This window comes from Ciconia boyciana, chromosome 2 (assembly GCF_034638445.1).
Source record: "Ciconia boyciana chromosome 2, ASM3463844v1, whole genome shotgun sequence".
In the NCBI taxonomy this organism is placed as follows: Eukaryota; Metazoa; Chordata; class Aves; order Ciconiiformes; family Ciconiidae; genus Ciconia; species Ciconia boyciana.
This window is the reverse complement of record NC_132935.1, coordinates 101,409,649-101,427,575: the sequence shown is the minus strand read 5'-3', so window position 1 is coordinate 101,427,575 and position 17,927 is coordinate 101,409,649. Positions and strand designations below refer to the sequence as shown.

The 17,927-nt window shown below is 37.4% G+C and overlaps 1 protein-coding gene across 2 annotated transcripts in view; it reads right to left on the bottom strand.

Moving 5' to 3' along the window:
• CDKAL1 (CDKAL1 threonylcarbamoyladenosine tRNA methylthiotransferase) overlaps window positions 1-17,927 on the bottom strand; it is a 432,576-nt gene that overhangs the window by 350,051 nt on the left and 64,598 nt on the right. For both annotated transcript variants that reach the window (XM_072853370.1, XM_072853371.1), the window contains exon 5: window positions 11,679-11,763. In XM_072853370.1, the coding sequence (XP_072709471.1) occupies window positions 11,679-11,763 (85 nt within the window). The remainder of the gene's footprint in view (window positions 1-11,678; window positions 11,764-17,927) is intronic.

Here is a 17,927-nt window from a genome sequence, read left to right as displayed (position 1 = left end):
TACAGATGTGCATTAGACAAAGAGACACAAATTACAACAAAACTCAGTGTAAAAAGCAGGAGCTTTGTTGAATACAGACAAAACACAAAAATTCCCAACATTGTTTTTGCCCTTCCGGAGTTAGCGTCTAACATAACCACGTGACGACACCCTTTCAGAAGTATGAGAGAGGATGCTTTGTCCACTCAAGCTCACCCAGACAAGCAAGCATTCTCTGTTTTAGGACAAACACACGTTAAGTATTAGTAGATAGTCTTTTGAACCAAAAACAAATAAAAACCACACTTGTCAGCAAGGACAAGTTTAGATCATGTTGACTTCCGCATTAATCCTGCTACAGCAAGTTTCTGCATGCTTTCCTATGCTCCCTCCCTAGGAAAAGTCAGGCCTGCTAGGACAACAGCCAACATGCAGTTAATTAGATAAATATTCAAAGCTATCAACCACCTGCTTCCAGCACTCAAGGTATTAACCTTTTCTGCTCAATTCATCTGCCCTGAAATTGTAAAACAAAACACCTGTTAAGGTAGGGGGTCATATAATATGCAAAACACTGATTCTGTAAAGCTGATATAATCCATCTTAAAACCAGCTAACAAGAGCACCTCTTCATACTACTGAACCATACCCTTTTATCACTCTAATATTCATCATATACATTTTTTAATATACATGTGGGCAAAATCTCTCTTTTTCCTCATCTTAAAGAGAACTCTCAATCTCCACTTCTTACTACGACTTTCATAATGAAACTTTTAAAACAGTAATGATCACTTAGTGTGGAAAGTTTTATTTTCTACTTAGCCCAACACCTGTCCCATTGAAAAGTAAAAAGTTAGCCTTGCTGGAACCAAAAATCCTTTTTAAAAGGGAAGCAGAATCAGTGTGCTGTTCTCTTCTTCAGCAACTTGTTGAAAATATTCTGATTACTAGACACACGCTCAGAAAAGCAAGAAAAAAAAACAAAACATGCCAAAGCCTTTAGCACCTCTTATGACTGTACTTTCTGTATGCAGACAAAGCAAACCAAACCAATCAGAGCTCTGTCCTGCTCCTGTTCCACCTCATTTCCATGGACCTCAAGTAATATTATGTCCTCTCTCAGTCATGCTACTACATCTTTGAGGCAAATCTAAAATGTTTTAGTCTCTTGCGCACTTTTTAGTGCTGGAGCAATTAATTCGGTTACCTCCCATGAGAAAAAATAAAGAAATCCCCCAACAGAAGGGAGATGAATGTTAGGTGGCAGACGCACCAAGAACCCCAACCACACACCCCCAAACTAATTGCAATCCAGAAAGTTCAGCTAAAGTAGTCCACTACTGGTCACAGTCTGCTTGGACAAGTGACAGGTATTTTTCCAAGGAAAATAACGTACACCTAGCCTACTGTTTGAAGTCATAAAAAAGCATACTACAATGTCTCAGACTGCTTCCGTTTCCAGTAAGTCATCCACTATCTCACCACCGTGTGAACCACAAGCTTTTAATGAATCATCGCCAGCTCTTTGCTTGCGCAAATTCAGTAGGAGCCTTTTCCACCCGCAGCCATGCTGAATTACAAATTGTTAATATTCCAATTCCACTCCACCATTCACATTCCTTAAATTCATATATGCAGAGGTGGATTTTACTCTTTTCCACACCATAACTCAAACTAGATTTTTTAAATCTTTATTTAGTAGCCCATTTTTTGAACCTCAAACAAACAGAAAACTCTGACTAGTCAGGATAAACTAGAGGTTAACTTGCTAGTCTGAAGTGTGAGTTTAATCAAGGGAAGAACTTTAACCAATGTGTTAGAAGTTTAGCACTACTGTATTCAGAATGAGGCCTCCTTTGATGAAGGGAAATCATTGTCCTCAGCCTGCTAAAATAGGTGAGACATTTTCAAATAGGTTTTAACATGCTTTTCATGCAAATGCCTATAATGTGAGACCAAGCATAGTTTTGTCCAAGTTTATCCCATCCCTCACAAAGCCTCTTCTTTAAAGCCTTTGATTAAGTAACAAAACAAACCTGAAACTTCTAGCCCAAAATGGTGCCTCCATCTTCTTGATCATTTCTATGGTATCTGACCCTGGTCTGGGCAAAGAGAGGGCAGCCAGCACCAAGAGCCCAACAGGAATGTCACACCCCTGAAGCAAGCGTAAGACAGAACAGCATGAGAAAGACTGAGAAAGCCTGATGCTTACTTTTGCTAATTTTAGCGTATCTGTTTCATTGGAGAGGTTTCCTAAAATTATGCAATTTGCCCAAGTCTGAGAGGAGGGGGAAAAAGAACTGTTTTGTCTTTCAGCTAAAGATAACATCAGCAATGCAGTCTAAAGATAATTAAATCCCTTTTTAGTGTTGCTCATATTCTTATAACAGGTTTCAGATGGTTATACATGTATGCCAGTTCTTGTTCTAAAATGCTGAAAAAAGACTGAGTATAGCTGTATCCCCATTTTGGGTGATGAGGAGAAAGGTGGAAGTGTCACTCCATAAACTACCAGGGGAGCTGTACTTCCCAAATCAGAAGCTTTCCTTGTTTACCCCTATCACTGAAGTGCAATAGGTTTGCATTTGTTTGCAAAGAAAACTGTCTTGTATGTTTACCAATGAACTTTTACCAATGAACTTTACCAATTAACTGATTTTCAGTTTGTTCATTGTTTACATACATTGTTTCAAATGTACGTAAACACTGCTTGTAACGCACCAGTGCTCCAGGAACCTACACAGCTGGGGACCTGTAACTACAGCCCAATCAAAAACTTCAAATATAGATATATAAAGTCATAAAACAGAGTTGGCCTCTCATGCCCTGGTAATATTTTCTTCTTTAAAATGGCAATCAAATATACATCAGTCCCTTATGATCTGGCTCAAGGCTTAAAGAGTATCTAAAACCTAATTAGCCCCCTAAAGCATCCGAGGCTTCTTAATAAGCAGTGTAGAACTAAAGCCACTGCACTAGCTAACCTCTCAAAGCATCAATTCATGGAGTACTTCAAACAGTCCCAAATGTGTTCGTATTAAAGTCAAAAAGATTTCCAGAATGATGTTTAAAAGTTGATTTTAACAGGCCCTGTTCTTGTACTATTTTTTTTACCTTGTTGAATATTGAACTAAAGTACACACAAGTTTGTAACACAGGCTTTTACAAATCTCTGCGAAATGCAGCCATGCAACACAAGTAATCACAAGCAGTCCATAATCCTTTTATCTTCTAAACACTACACAATGGAAAACAGTTCTACATGGTCTGGTTTTTCTCTGCATTTTATAGCATCATGTCAAGCAGCTTTTAACATTCTCTTTTACAGAAGAGATGGGTGCAAGAAAAGGAATGCACTAAAATGCAGCAAAAAACCTTCCACTAACAAACATCATTTAAATCACAGAATCCTTCACCAACAGCTATGTCTTCTATCAACCTACGACAATAAAAGCATGGATGACAATATTCAGTAAGTTTAAAAAGACGACAAAAAACTTACCAGATCACTAAGTTTTTAAATGAAGACTTCCAGTTCTATCTAAGCATATAAAATACTTCTGCAGCATTTGGAAGCCAGAGAGCACAATGCTATGGTCCATGGTAAAGCTTAACCAACTACATAACAGTGAAACTGGTATTACTCAAGCTGAGAAATGTTAACTAGTAAAATGAACATAAAAATAAAATTAAGTGTTTTGTAATACAGATAAGCATAGCTATATGAAAAATGAAATCTCGAATGCTGAAGTAGAAAACCCTTCTAGACATTTTTGCCAGAAAAATGCTGAACCAAAAAAAAAAAATCATCCGAACACAAGAGAAGTATTCAGTGTTTTCAACTAGTTAATTTGTACACTTTATATCATAGATTAGAGTGTTTTCTAAAAAATTTATTTATTTCTTTATTAAACAGAATGAGCTATGTTATGCTACAAAACTAATTTTAAAACTAATTTTGGCTAACGGTGTATGATTGCTGAGATCTTTACAGATCTCCCATGACTGTAAAAACGTAAGCATTGTGCATAAATCTATCCCAATCAAGGCTTTGATGAAGCCAGAGTGCAGCAGTTAGTTACATAAGCTGCTCCAGTCGTTCTTAGAAAAGAACTGTGATTTAAAACTCTAGTTAATAGATTCATAGCTTCCCTTCAAAACTAAGTAACTCCTATTATCTGGGGAAGATGTTTCTCTTGCACAGCAAATACACCATATATCCTGAATGCAAGCATTTTCTCAATCTGTGAGCATGTGAGCTTTCATCATGGCAAAATAAGATTTTCATCAACATTATCTGGACTAATTTAGAGGATCGGAGCAAGAAGGAATATTATTGGCAACTTCTCTTTAAAAAACGCAAGTGCCAAGTTTCCTCCCAGCCAATGAAGCTTGTTCCACAGGCATTTTTGCTTCAGAGAATCCAGCTCATCCCCAGATTTCTTCAATACAAGAAGAGCAGAAAATAGCAGTACTCCTAGCTACAGTTCTTGGAGCTGTCCTGTTACCTTAAGTACTCCAACACAAAACACTGAAAGTCATGGCAACACACTATTTCTGTAAAATGCAATAAACAGCAAGGCTATGATACTCGTCTCAGAAACACAGTGGAAGTGATCTTCTTATGCTAACAGGATCTATACAATAAAGAGCTTTGAAATACTTATGTTTCCTCTTCTAGAGGTACTTCACAGCTTAAACTTTAGTGTATGAGCAGTATAAACAACTGTAAATCAGAGTCTATTTTTACACTGGAAATATATTGGTAAAAGCAAAAGCCTTAATGCTGCTTTAAAGCAAGTGGTAACACGGTTCTAATTCAGTGTGCAATTTTTGGTTTTGCTCAATTTGCAAAGTGCATCATATAAATTACATTCACAAATGTTAACAAAGAAATAAAAAAACCTTCTTCCAGGGTCATTTTCACTTGCAAAGATGACAAGCAGCAGAAAGTTATTCTTATCTCTTATCTCTCAACAAGCTTTTGTATTTCTTAAAGAATAACCTCCTTCTGTACTTAACATAAACAGATTTGCATTTGGTGAACAGAAATTCTGTAGCATCCAGAGGTAGTCATGCCTTTTACTCTTCAACTTAGTCCACTTGGACCTGAGAGCCTTAAACAATTTGCATGGTCTAAGATCAAAGTCCTGTTAAACTACTATTTCAACAAATTCTGCAGTTTTTGATGCTCCTTCTAGCATAAAAGTGAGATCCCACACATAGTGTTTATTTATGAACTGGTGAAAACTGAAGCAAGGACAGAACTGGAAGCCACACAGTGCTACTTCAGTGCTAAAAGCCCTCACATTTTTGTCACAATGCATAGCTATCAGAAACAAAAGGGCTGAATACACCCTGGAGCATGCCTTAAAGTGAATGCAGCAACGTATACGTAAAAGAATATGTGTTAATGTTATATATTAATTATATATAGCAACAAAGAAGATTATAGTGGTCAAACTTATTCCATACCATGAGACAAGCCATGAACACCTCAACAGCGTAACCACATCATACTTCCCAAATTACATCATTCTGGCTATTTCGATAAGAGAGCCTCCAGAATCATATCCATAATACTTGAACCAGCAAGAGAACTCCTTTGGAAAAGCCAGAGTCCCTGAACACATGAGTAACTTAAAACAGCATTCAGGAGAGGATCAAGCAAGGGGGAAGATGGCTAGCTAGAAACACACAACAGTCTCTGAATTTTCAGAGGTCATTAAGAAAACTGGGTTACACATCTGAGACGTAACAGTAAAAAAGGAGTATCAGAGCACACAGAAGTCAATGAAGTGTGAGACCAAAGAGCAAAGTGCGAGCTCCTCTAGAACATGCTCTTATGTTTAATTCTCTTCATCAAACAGCCTTAACAGATTTACTGTGGCTTACAGAAGTTAAGGTTAGCAACTTACTTATTGAATGCTTATTCTTGCTGCTGCTAACAGCTAAGTTTTAAGAAAGCTACTTTTGAATAAAATAAACAACGGAAAATGTTAGCTGACAACCTTCTACCATTAAAAAAAAAACCAACCACCAACACACACACACTAAGGAGAGACACTGAAACAAACCATCATAGAACTACCCAACATCCCCAAAAATAAATAAATACAGTGACATCTCTCTGGAAGGATAATAAAGAGTAAGTAAAATATCATTAATATTTATACTGTTTATAAAACACCTATATACATATACACTTAACTCATGTAAGTCGGTCACACTGACAGACGATCAGGTCCAGAGCAAAGATATCATACTGAAACATTATCAGCAAAAAAAGGATGTGACTGACTTTTAAATATAGGTTATAGGCTACCTTTAAAAAAGTATTATTTCATTCTAAATTCTAAGGCAAAATAAAGTCAACTTCACAAAACGTTATAAGAAAGTATTTAAGAAGTTTAAGGCAATTTAATGTTATTACATACTACCCTACAGGACTTCAAAACAGAGCAATATCCTAGCTCTGTCCATCTCAAGGGTAAAGCCAGCTCAGGTCACAGGACAGGGTGAGGAGTTTGAGGCACAGCTGTCCTACAAGAACAAACTCTCAAGAAAGCATCCCAAACACTTTGCTGCCTTTAGCACAGGAATGCATTCTCCAGTGGAATCCTGCTATATTGTATCTGACTAGTAACCGGAGAAAGAAAATACCTGCCACTATTAAAAGAAATAATGTGAAAGGGAAAAACATATCCCATTCCATAAAATACCTTTAACTTCTCCTGAACTGAACTACAGGATAAAAAAACCCAGCACTAACAGAACCAGTTGGAGAAGCAGACAAAAACTACCTCCAGGTAAGGTAGAGGTCCTTGAATCCAACCCACCTTGACGCACTTAATTCAAAAAAAACTGTATTTGAGGTACTATATGAGGTACTTCAAAAACATCACAGTAATTTTGTTCAGCATGACACCTTGAACAATGTGTTTTCAGGGGCACTTTCTGTATAAATAGTATAGCAAAGATACTAATGGTTGTGTTTTAGGTTTGCCAGGGTTTTCTGAACTGTAACTTAAAATTCAAAAATCCTTCTGCTTAAATCAGTGTACACAGGCCAATTAAAAAGCACAAGATCAAGGATAAATAAACTAACACCCTATCTGGAATTGCAGCCATTCACAGATACTGAAGACTGTAAGAACAGGCCAGGGTAGACAGGTATTTCCAGTGGCATGCTTCCCCTGCCAGGGGAACCCACCACTTTAGCAAGAGTTCAATACATCTAGAAAAGAAAGTGGTCAGAGATTCAACACTCCTGGATCTTTCCAAAAGCTGCTGATTCCCAGGAATGCCCAGCAACTACTGCAGGTAAAGCACAATAGGTATATCCATCACCAACCAAACTACGGGCCCTTGACAGAAAAAAGCACTTATTTTTCTTTCAGAAGATAAATTAATTGTAGGAATGTATTTCTAAATGCCTGAACAACATACCCAAGAATGGGTATGTTCTAAAACAACATACCCAAGAATCATCACATCTTTACACAGACAAGTAGATCACTCACAATAAACACTGGGTTAACCCAAATTAATTATTTTCTTCATAGAGTTTATTTTAATATCAAATTTAATGAAAATGAGATTTTCTTAAACTAATGTAATGTGTAAGTCTCATGAAGTTCAACAAATGGATAGTGCAAAGTCTGCCCTCGGGAAAGAATAGCCCCGGACAGCAGCTTGGCAGGAAAGGCCCTGGGGGTCCTGGTGGACACCAAGTTGACCACGAGCCAGCAATATGCCCTTGCGGCAAAGACCACCACAACCTCCTGGGCTGCATTAGGCATTGCATCACCAACAGATGGAGGGAGGTGATCCTTCCTCTGCGCTCAGCCCTGGTAAGAGCCACGTCTGGAGCACTGGGTCCAGTTCTGGACTCCCCAGTACAGGTGAGACAGGGACAAACTGGAAGGGGTCCAGGGAAGGGCCACAAAGGTAATCAAAGGTTTGGAGCATCCAACATACAAGCAGAGGCTGAGAGAGCTGGGACTGTTCAGCCTGGAGAGGAGAAGGCTCAGGGGGATCTCATCAATGTGTATAAATACCTGAAGGGAAAGGACAGAGCCAGGCTCTTTTCAGTGGTGCCCAGTGACAGGACAAAAGGCAACAAATTGCAATACAAGATACGATGTTTAAACCTAAGACAACCCTTTTTTACTATAAGGATGGTCAAACACTGGAACAGGTGGCCCAGAGCATTTGTGGAGTCTCTTGAAGATACTCAAAACCTGCCTGCACACAGCCCTCAGCCACCTGCTCTAGATGTCCCTGCTTTGAGCAGGGCTGAACAAGACAATCTCCAGAGGTCTCCAACAGCCTCGGCCATTCTGTGGCTCTGTGTATGCAGTACTATCTATACTACACTGTTATAACGTAGGGATAGACAAACAGACATAATTTGTTCACCTCTACATATACCGTGTGATAAGTGATTGCTTACCGACTTGCTTGCACAAGTAATACCATACAGCCACACTAGCTCCTGTGCCCTTGTCTCCCTCTCCCCTCTGTACTCCATGCTCTCGCTTCCCCCTTCCAAGAAGCACACGTTCTCATTTCATAACAGCTGCAAATTGGAGCCATTTAAACAACAGACTATCTCCTGCTCCTCCTATCCTAAGGTAGGATCCTGCCAAAACCAGCTACTAGCAAATCTTTCATCAGAAGTGTTTTCAGCCATGGGGTTACATGCTCTTGTGAATTTTGGGAAGCTAGGGCTGGGGATAATGCATGTTCCGTGACATTTAGCAAAGTACTAAAACAGAAGAGCAGACTTACTGCAATATAACTAAGCCCCCCTATACCGAATGGGGACTGTTTCTCTGTGGTATTCTTTGCCTCACTTCTTAATGTTAGTTTATTCCTTCTTTTGCTTCTTTTTACTTGTTCAAGGGATTCTTTTTCCTTTCCTAGCTATTTGCATCTTAGTCTTCATAAACTTGCTTGATGGAAGCTATCTGCTTTAGTTTATTCTCTTTATTTCCTACTTTCTGTTGAATTAACCTTCGTATTTTTTTAAGAATACTAGTTTGTTGGTTTTTTTTAAACTCCACCTACTTAATCATACTGGGAATTCTTTATTACTATTGCCTACCTCTGCCTTTAATCTTATTTTATGATTAACCAACTGAGAATAAAATCTGCACAGGACAAGCTCTTAATTCCCATCCATAAGCTAACGGTTTTTAAGCAACTCTTTGCCCTCTATATCAGCACTCCAGCTCAGCAGCTTCAACTTTATTGATAGTGAAGAGCAGCAGACTACTTTTAAGAGCTATACAAAAAGGCACAGAGATTATACTGACAGTTGGCTTGTATCAGCTATACACATCTGCACATCCAATGCAAAGGTTCAGAGAGTTTGGGAGTGGTTTGGTTTTGTTTTTAAAAGAACATCAGATCAAAAAAGGTTGAGCCTACAGGACTTGTTGGGTTCTGACACAGCTTTTGACACACGGTATTAGTGAGGGATCAGCTGCTCAGACAGTCATTCTTCAACCACCAGCATGAACACACTACCACTGGTTGGAATCAATGCATTTTAAAGTCATATATGCAAGGAAAGTTACATAGCAAAAACTGTTGCAGAGGGCAGAGAATAAACAAAACTGAAATACTTCTCCCACGTGACATGCATAATGCTACATAACACTTTCAGCCTGAATTTTTTTTAATTTGAAAGAAGAACCTTACTCTGCTGAGTATTAATTTTTCCACTCAAAGTATGTTTGCTTTGACAATCCACATACTAAATGTTTAATTTGTTACTCAACTGAGAAAAACAAAGATCTCCATAGCTACCAACAAGCTGTTATGATAGGATATAATGGCAGTTAGTTTTGTATCACTTCAAAACTTCATGCATTGGGTTTGTTGCTGTAACAAATTAAGACATATTTGGGAGAAGTTGTGTTCTTTAGAGATACAAGCTTTCCTCACTATTGTAAAGCCCAAATATAGCAGTAGTTGCTCTTTCCTGAGATGGAGGATGTTTAATCTTTCAGTTCCAAGTCCCATGAAAGAGCACCCATTTATAGTTCTCTCCCCTACGTTTAACGAACATTATAAAAAATGGTCAGAAACAACAACAAGAGTTGTCCTTCTCCATAACTAGGAACTGCCAAGATCTGAGAGTAGAGAATGAACAATGCATGCTACAGGAAAGGAGTGACTCTCAGCAAAGAGAAGAAATGGAGAACAACCAGAGTATCTGTGTGTCAGAACAGAAAGAGTATAGGGAGAAGTAAGGAAAAAGAGGAATAAACCCAGGCTACAAATAATATCAGGCTCATTAATAGGAGTGGCAACAGAAACATGAAGTTCAAATAAATATTTTTGGTCTTTTGCTTTTAGTTAGATCCTCTTTCTTAACCAACCCTATTCTACTGGTTAAAGGACACACACCATACCACATCAATTCTGGCATAGGATTAGTAAAATAGAAAGATGGCCACAACTGAACTGGAAAAGATCTTGTCATCAGTTCTGTTGGCCAACACACACTAACTGGAAGTATTCTGGGAAAAGTTGGGGGGTTTTTTTTGTTTGTTTTGGATTTTTTGTTTGGTTTTTTGTTTGTCTTTTTTTCGTTGGGGTTGTTTTGGTTTTTTGATTTTTTTGTTTGGTTGGGGGTTTTTTTTGTTTTTGTTTGGGTTTTTTGGGTTGGGTTTTTTTTGGCAACAGTAAAAAAAGCCAAAAAAACAGTCTCTCAACCAAGTGCAACACCAGCACACAGGAAGTAAAGCCCTCTGAGCGGTGGAGGAAGCTTCTGCTGTGCCACCTACTGTGGGCAAATGGTTTCTGATCCAGGTTACAGCCCCAGGGACGCCATCAGTAAACTCCAGCACTGCAAGCAGATAATTTATATCCAGCTTCTCTCTCCTCTCTACCTTCCTGAGCATGCCAACTGCTTACCAAGAACTACGTTTTTCTAACCAAAATGGATTTCAAACAGTCCATCCACAGTGCGCCACACTAAACAAATGACTGCATAAATAGCCACACTTATTTACTTAAGGGACAATCTACAAGAAAAATACCACAACATTTATTTATACTGAGCAGTGACAGCTGTAAGTGTACAGGTTTTCCAGCTACTCTCATCACAACTATACTTTTGCAGAAGTCAGAGGCAGAAGTCACTACCAAGTCATATTTTTCAACATCACCAAAATCTTACAGAGAAATAAAACACATTCTTCACAAGACTTTATTATAGGCTAATCAGCTCGTCTTTTAAGAAAATGTATAGCGAAACAGTTAGTTTTAAGTACGTACCTGATACCCTTTTAATTAGAAGGGCTTGATTATGTAAAATTTAAGTAGAGGAAAAAAGAAACAGCCTAACAATTCACACTTTTGAAAAAAACAAATATTCAACTCTTCAGAAGAATATTACAATATTGTCTTGAAAAGTTATATAGAAGCCCCTATCTAAACAGGTCACCAGTTCTCCTAAATAAGTGTACAGATAATCACTTGCAAGTTATAGCTAATTAAAAAAAAAAATACACTGCACCTTACAAGTCCATTGTAGAGAATTCACCATTGTAACACTCAAACTCAGCACACTTCTTGCTCTAAAACACAAAATTACTTCTAGATTGAAAATACGAAGCTTTTAAAATTAAAGCATGCAGTAATCATTGATAATTAAGTACCTTTTTAGGGAACCAACTTACCTGATTGAGTTTCTGAAGTGGTCCTCAGCAGGATTTTTTACTGTACAACTGTTCAGCAACCATAAATCTGCTTCAGCAGAGCTGTCTAGAAAACAGAAAGATACAAACCTATGTTAAGAATTAGCCAACCTGTCAACTCCTACTTTATATGATATAAAAAAAGACCAAACTTAGCCATTATCAATAAGTTGACTATTTGCAAAATGACGTTATACTCAACATTTAAAACAATTACATTCTTGGAAGGGGTTTTTTGTTTGTTCATTGTTTGTTGGTTTGTGTTTTAGAAAAAAAACAAAACAAAACCAAAACCACACACGAGCATTTCCATTGTACTTTTTTTTTTTCCAAAGGAAGAATGAACAGTTCTTTCATTCACCAGCAGAGATGCCACTCGTTTGCACATCATGAAAAACAAAGTTAAGAAAAATGGTTGCTACTCCCAGAAATGCATACTCCTCGGAAAGATCTGGCCTACACAAAGGCAAAAAGATCACCAAAATGCATAAAGGTGCTTTTTAAATGAATTAAGTGGTCAACAAAAGCAGATTTCGCTAACAAAACAAAAATCCCTGTTTCAGCTCTACTGTGAATTAGTACTACAAAAGAGACAAATCAGAATTTATAAAACATGAATCTTGACTAAAGAGAAAAGTCAACGTAGCTAATTTGGAAATAAACATGTATATTTCTAGTTTAGATCATATCTGTGTTATGGTATAATTATAGTTCAGCAATTTTCAGACAAAAGATATTCATGCAACGAATAACTGCCTCCATTCAGATAAGCATATAATTTTCTTCAAGAACCATACCTTTCTGTATGTTCACAACCTACTGATATCTAAATGCATTTACAGAATCGAATCCCAGAATTATCTGCAGAAGCACATATATGAACTCTAATCCTGTAAAACATGACCTATAGTACAGAATTACTAGCATAGTTATTTTTCTTGTGAAGTTAGAGCTTTGTTTTTCAAATAAAAGAAAGAAGATAATCCATCTCAAATATTCAAGTGCTCTAGCATTCATCAGAATAGCTTGTATCAATTTGGATAAGAAAATTTGTGTCATTCTTGCTACTATTCAGCATATCCTGAGTATTGAAGTATTGACTGAGGTATCTTCAAATAACATAAGCCAATGAACAATGAATAGAGCTAAAACATCATTTTTAGGATGCCTTATTTGAATTGACATCCTGCTAAAGCAGAAGAAAGCTTGCAAAGATTTAAGTGTGTTTACATATGCACTCATCATGAATGTATCCACATAGGCATGAATATTCTTTCCCCCCATATACATACTTATGACTCTAAATGCTAAAAGCGAAAAATCTTTCCTTCTCTCTCACTACCATTTTCTCCAAATAAATGATCCTTTAGGATTAATTATCAGTCACTTAACTTAGGAAGCACATAAAGTTAAAATAACACATAAAATAGCAACTGAAGAACATACTTATGTTAAATAACAGAAAACATTCAGAAGGTCTCTAATCTTTGTTGATAGAGATTACACCATTAATCTTGGATCAAACACTGGCCTCTTCTATGACAGGGAAAGGCTACAAAGGAGTCATCAAAAATAACATTGAGACCTTTAGCTATCTGAAACATAAAGCAAATGTACCAAGATCTGACCCTGTCTTGACAGGTTGGGAAAGAGGACCAAGTTCAATTTTAGCCTATACAGAAGTCTAAACAAAAATGGAACGAGCCAAAGGCTCCTACAACTCAGGCTGCATGAAAACAACGTTTTCAGACTAATGTACATACTATTACTGTTAGAAAGATAACTATAGGTAAAAATTTATTTGGAATGATGTACAGAAAAGCAAAGAAAGGTACAGTTTCAAAATCGAAAAAGGGGTGAACTCTTGGCCTAGACAAATTCACCAGGTATGAAAACAAACATATTTTTAAAACAGTTTTCCAATAACACTGCAAAACTTTGTATTTCTTATTCTTTTCAGCAGCGTAAAATGTTTATAAATTCAGGTCCACACACCCACCTGAGAATCAGGGCAGGGTGGGACTAAATAACAAGAGGCCAACACTAAAGTCAGACAGGAGGCTGGGAATACATTTAACAGATGAGAGTTTCCATAGCAGTCATACATCACTGTAGAGCATAACAATCCTCAAGAGATGTCTTTATTCAGAGGAGAGATGCCTTCATGCAGAGAACACCAATTCTGGGCTTGGTTTCAGTTCCTCCTTATATCACGGTCTCCACGTGTGAAGGAAGAGAGAGCCTCACTGTGACAATACTTCTCCCCTAAAGCTAAAATAAAACCCCTTTCTTCAAAACAACATTGGAAAAACTAACACATTTAAGTTTAGAAAGACCTTACACACTAACCCAACAGGAATCATTTCAGAGCAATTTGGATTCCAGGCTATTAATATATTAGCTCCTTGACTGGGAGTCTGAGGGACAACTGCAACACTTGCACATATTTTATACATAGAAAAAAAATCTCCCAAATACATTCAAATTCAGCCCTTCACATGTTTCACCCTCTGAGCAGAATCTTCTGAGCAGTTTTGGGAAAAGGAGTCTCATTCATGTATACACCTAAAAATCATTTAAGAAAAATAGAAGTGTAGCAGAGGCTTATCCTCTCCTTACAGAGATAGTATTATTTTACTTTATTTAGTTGTTCTATTTCTGTATTTATTTAATATTTTTCTTATTAACTCTTATTCTCTCTCATACAGATATACTTACATACAAGTTTTGATTATGTACATAAATATACACACACACATTTATGAGTTATACATATTTATTAATAAGAGTTCATACCCCAACTCTTCAAAATGATAGCTGAATTTTCTTAGTTCTTTACTGCATTGTTCATACATAAAATAATTACATGCACTGGGGTAGATTCACCATGATCTACTGTATTTTCTCAAGCAAATTTCAGTTTAAAAAAAAATATTTACCAACAGGGCATTCTTCTATCAGGTTGCAGGAAAATATGCATGTTTACAACATTGCGAGGGCAACTGGTCAGTGGTCACTTTTTGCTTTCAGAACTTTTGATGCACTTAGGCCTTGATGGACATGCTGAAAGAAACATGGACCAAAACGCCAAACCTGAGCTGGCATGTATAAACAAGATCTTGAGGCTTCATAATTACTAAATATTAAGCAACAGCGGTGGTAAGGGTTCTTTATTTGGGGCAGGGGGACTGGAGGGATTGGCTATAGGTATGTATAGATACATATATATGTATATTAATCAGTGTTCTGACATGAGTAGTTGTTAGTGTTCAGTGTGTGCCCAAAGAAAGAGTAAAATAGCTCTGACAAATAAACTCAGACAGATGTGAATTATTTAGGTCTGGATGGTAAACAGCATATGAATGTAGCGCTGTGCTTACTGAGGCAGCCCGTGCACCCTTTCTTGGAAGGTCTCCACCTGCCACCTTTTCCAACTCCAGCCTCCACCTCATAAGGTCACAGTGAAGCTGGGATTCATTCATTCAGCAGGTTGATGCCCATCATCCTCAGAAACCTCCATTAGACCAAAAGGTTTTGGAGAAACCTCCAAAATTTCAGTGAAGAACAGATGCTTGTGTTTAGGAACTCTCACAGATCTGACTGAAGAGGACAACCTAACCTTTACAGAAGGTTTTCCAGCAAGTCATACATACTGTGACAGGCAAAATTGAAGCAAGAACCATAGGCACAGTGAACATCCTTTACAGTAGTGAATATGGGATATACAGGTGCCCTTTTCTATATCCTGCAAAAAACTTCTCTAAGGGGATCTTCTTTCTTCAACTTGTTTTTTCCATATATTCAACCTAATGATACTTTTTAAATGATATTTTCCTGCTGACCAGTTTTTGATGAGCTACTTAAACAGTCTCCTGTACATTAAGACATTTTAGAAAAAAGTTACATCAAATCAGCGTTGTATTAAATGCTCAAAAACACAACTCAAAACCATGGCGTTTTTGCATTGTGACATCTTTTCCATAAAAGAAAGGCTACACTGGAAGTAAACCACAAAGTCTATCATACTCTCTGCAAAACAACATAGAGTACAAAGAAACCTAAAGGTCATGGAAACTTCTGAACACTTAACTTAATTGGGAAGCTCTGGAAAACAGGAATTGGCTGCATTATGCAATACTAAGAGGATAAAATGGCAAGAGTCTGAAACATCAGTATACCTACAGAGGAAAATATTTACAATTCTTTTCTAACTAGCATTTTTGGGTTTGTTATCATTTTAGAAATCATAAATCAGCAGAACTTCTTAAGAAGACTGTAGTAATACTATCAGTTGAAAATTAAACAATTGACTTGGTTTTGCCCTGGTGTTTTAACTTAAGTCCTTTTTCTTTCAATTCTTTTTCCAAAACTTTGTTTTCTTCCAGTCCCCCTCAAACCACATCTCCTTGAAAAATCAACTCACAGAGCACTGAAGTAGAACAAACATAGATAGTGAAGCCCTAAAAGAATAGCCCTTATTTTTTTCAGCACATCACTCTTCTCTGCACTGAAACCACTACCAGATTTGCTCAGCACTGCTTGCTCAAAAAACATGACTCATAATTTGTATGACATCCTTTTAAATCCTGTACATCAATCTGTGTAACTTCAATCTGAAAGATGATCTTTCTCTATAATCACAGAAGGCTCTCCCATGGCCTTTTCCTCCAGCTCTCCTTATCCTTTTCTTAATCCCTCTTCAAGTCTTCCTTCTCATCCTTTCTGATTTTCCTTTACTTCTAACTCTCTTACAGAACAGATATATCTCCAGTTTCTCTGCTTTCATGTGCTGTATTCTAGCCTCTGTTCCCATTTACGGACCTCCCCGTTAATGCTTTGTCCTGTGCATTCTCACTTCCAAGACAGCTCTGCCCCCTTCCCTCTTGGGCATTTTCCTGCTTGGCGTTTTGTGCTCCGGAGTCAGACCCAGTAACACCCAAGTTATCTATCTGGAGCATGTGCTCACAAATGGACTCCATGTGAATCTCCTCCCCGCAAGAGACACAAAAATCTAAGCATGAGGACATCTCGCAGCCAATAACAAAAGTCATCCAGCATCTTGACTGGAACAAAGTTACCAAACTTCTTTTCTTTCAACATCCCTGTGGCACAGAAACCCACTCTTACACCCTGGCTTACTGAAATTAGGTGCTGGTTAATTTAATGATTTCTTGGGCCACTGGGCATCAAAGGACCTCAGCAAGTATTGGGAAAGAATCTCTTTCATAAATATTAGTTCGGAAATGCTGTGAGTCATCAGTGCAGAAGGAAGGTACATCTTCCTCTGGGAACATTAAGTTTGATTATTTGTTTCTAGACAATAGGCTTTGCTTGGCAGAGGAAAAATACACAACAAGGTCGAGAAGAACAGGAGAAAGAAAATTTTATTTTTTTTGCTTTTTGCTTTCCAGACCTTTCCTTGGCACACAAAATACTTAGTTACCATTTGCTACTTCTCAATATCTTGTATCAGATATAGTTAACTATCAACTTTCATATAACATCTTACAGAAAAGATTCCAAACAAGCAAGCACTTTTCCTTTGTCTGCTTCCTCAACAGCAACTACAAATCAAAAGCATAAGTTATCATGAAGTTCCAGATGGCATTTATTTGAAATCTCAGAGCCACATTATCAGTTCCCACCTCTTAAGACCTACCATGCATTTACCAATGATACAAAAAACCCAAATGCATGCTGGAAGTACTAACTTTGCAGTTTGCAAATGTCTTTCAAAACAGTCCCACTCATGTCTTATCAGCAGTATTAGGATGTAAAATACAAAAGGGTCAACTTGATTTCAACATGACTTCTGTTTTCTCATTGGGTATCAAAATAGAACAGCTTGGTTCACCCTGTGAATATGTTATTTAAAGCTCCACAAGGAAAGACAGGCTACTTATCAAATCAGGTAATGCAGACATTATGCCTCTTGCCTTAATTTAAACTGCAAATATGCAAAGTTGCTATTTTTATTTTCCATTAACCTTTCCATTACTGAACTAATTGCACAAGTAAGCTTTTCTGTTTTCTCCTATTTTTAAGAAATTGAGTATTTTTAATAAATTCATTTTTGAGTGGGTAGACATCTCAACAGCAGCTACTGCTGGACTACAGGCAGGTTTTATAAAGCCTTCCAGATCAGGATACTGTGTCCACTATCAAAAGACATTTCTCTCTGTCCAGCACCACAACAGAGGTGCACAGGGACTGTCCACTGAAGACATCAAA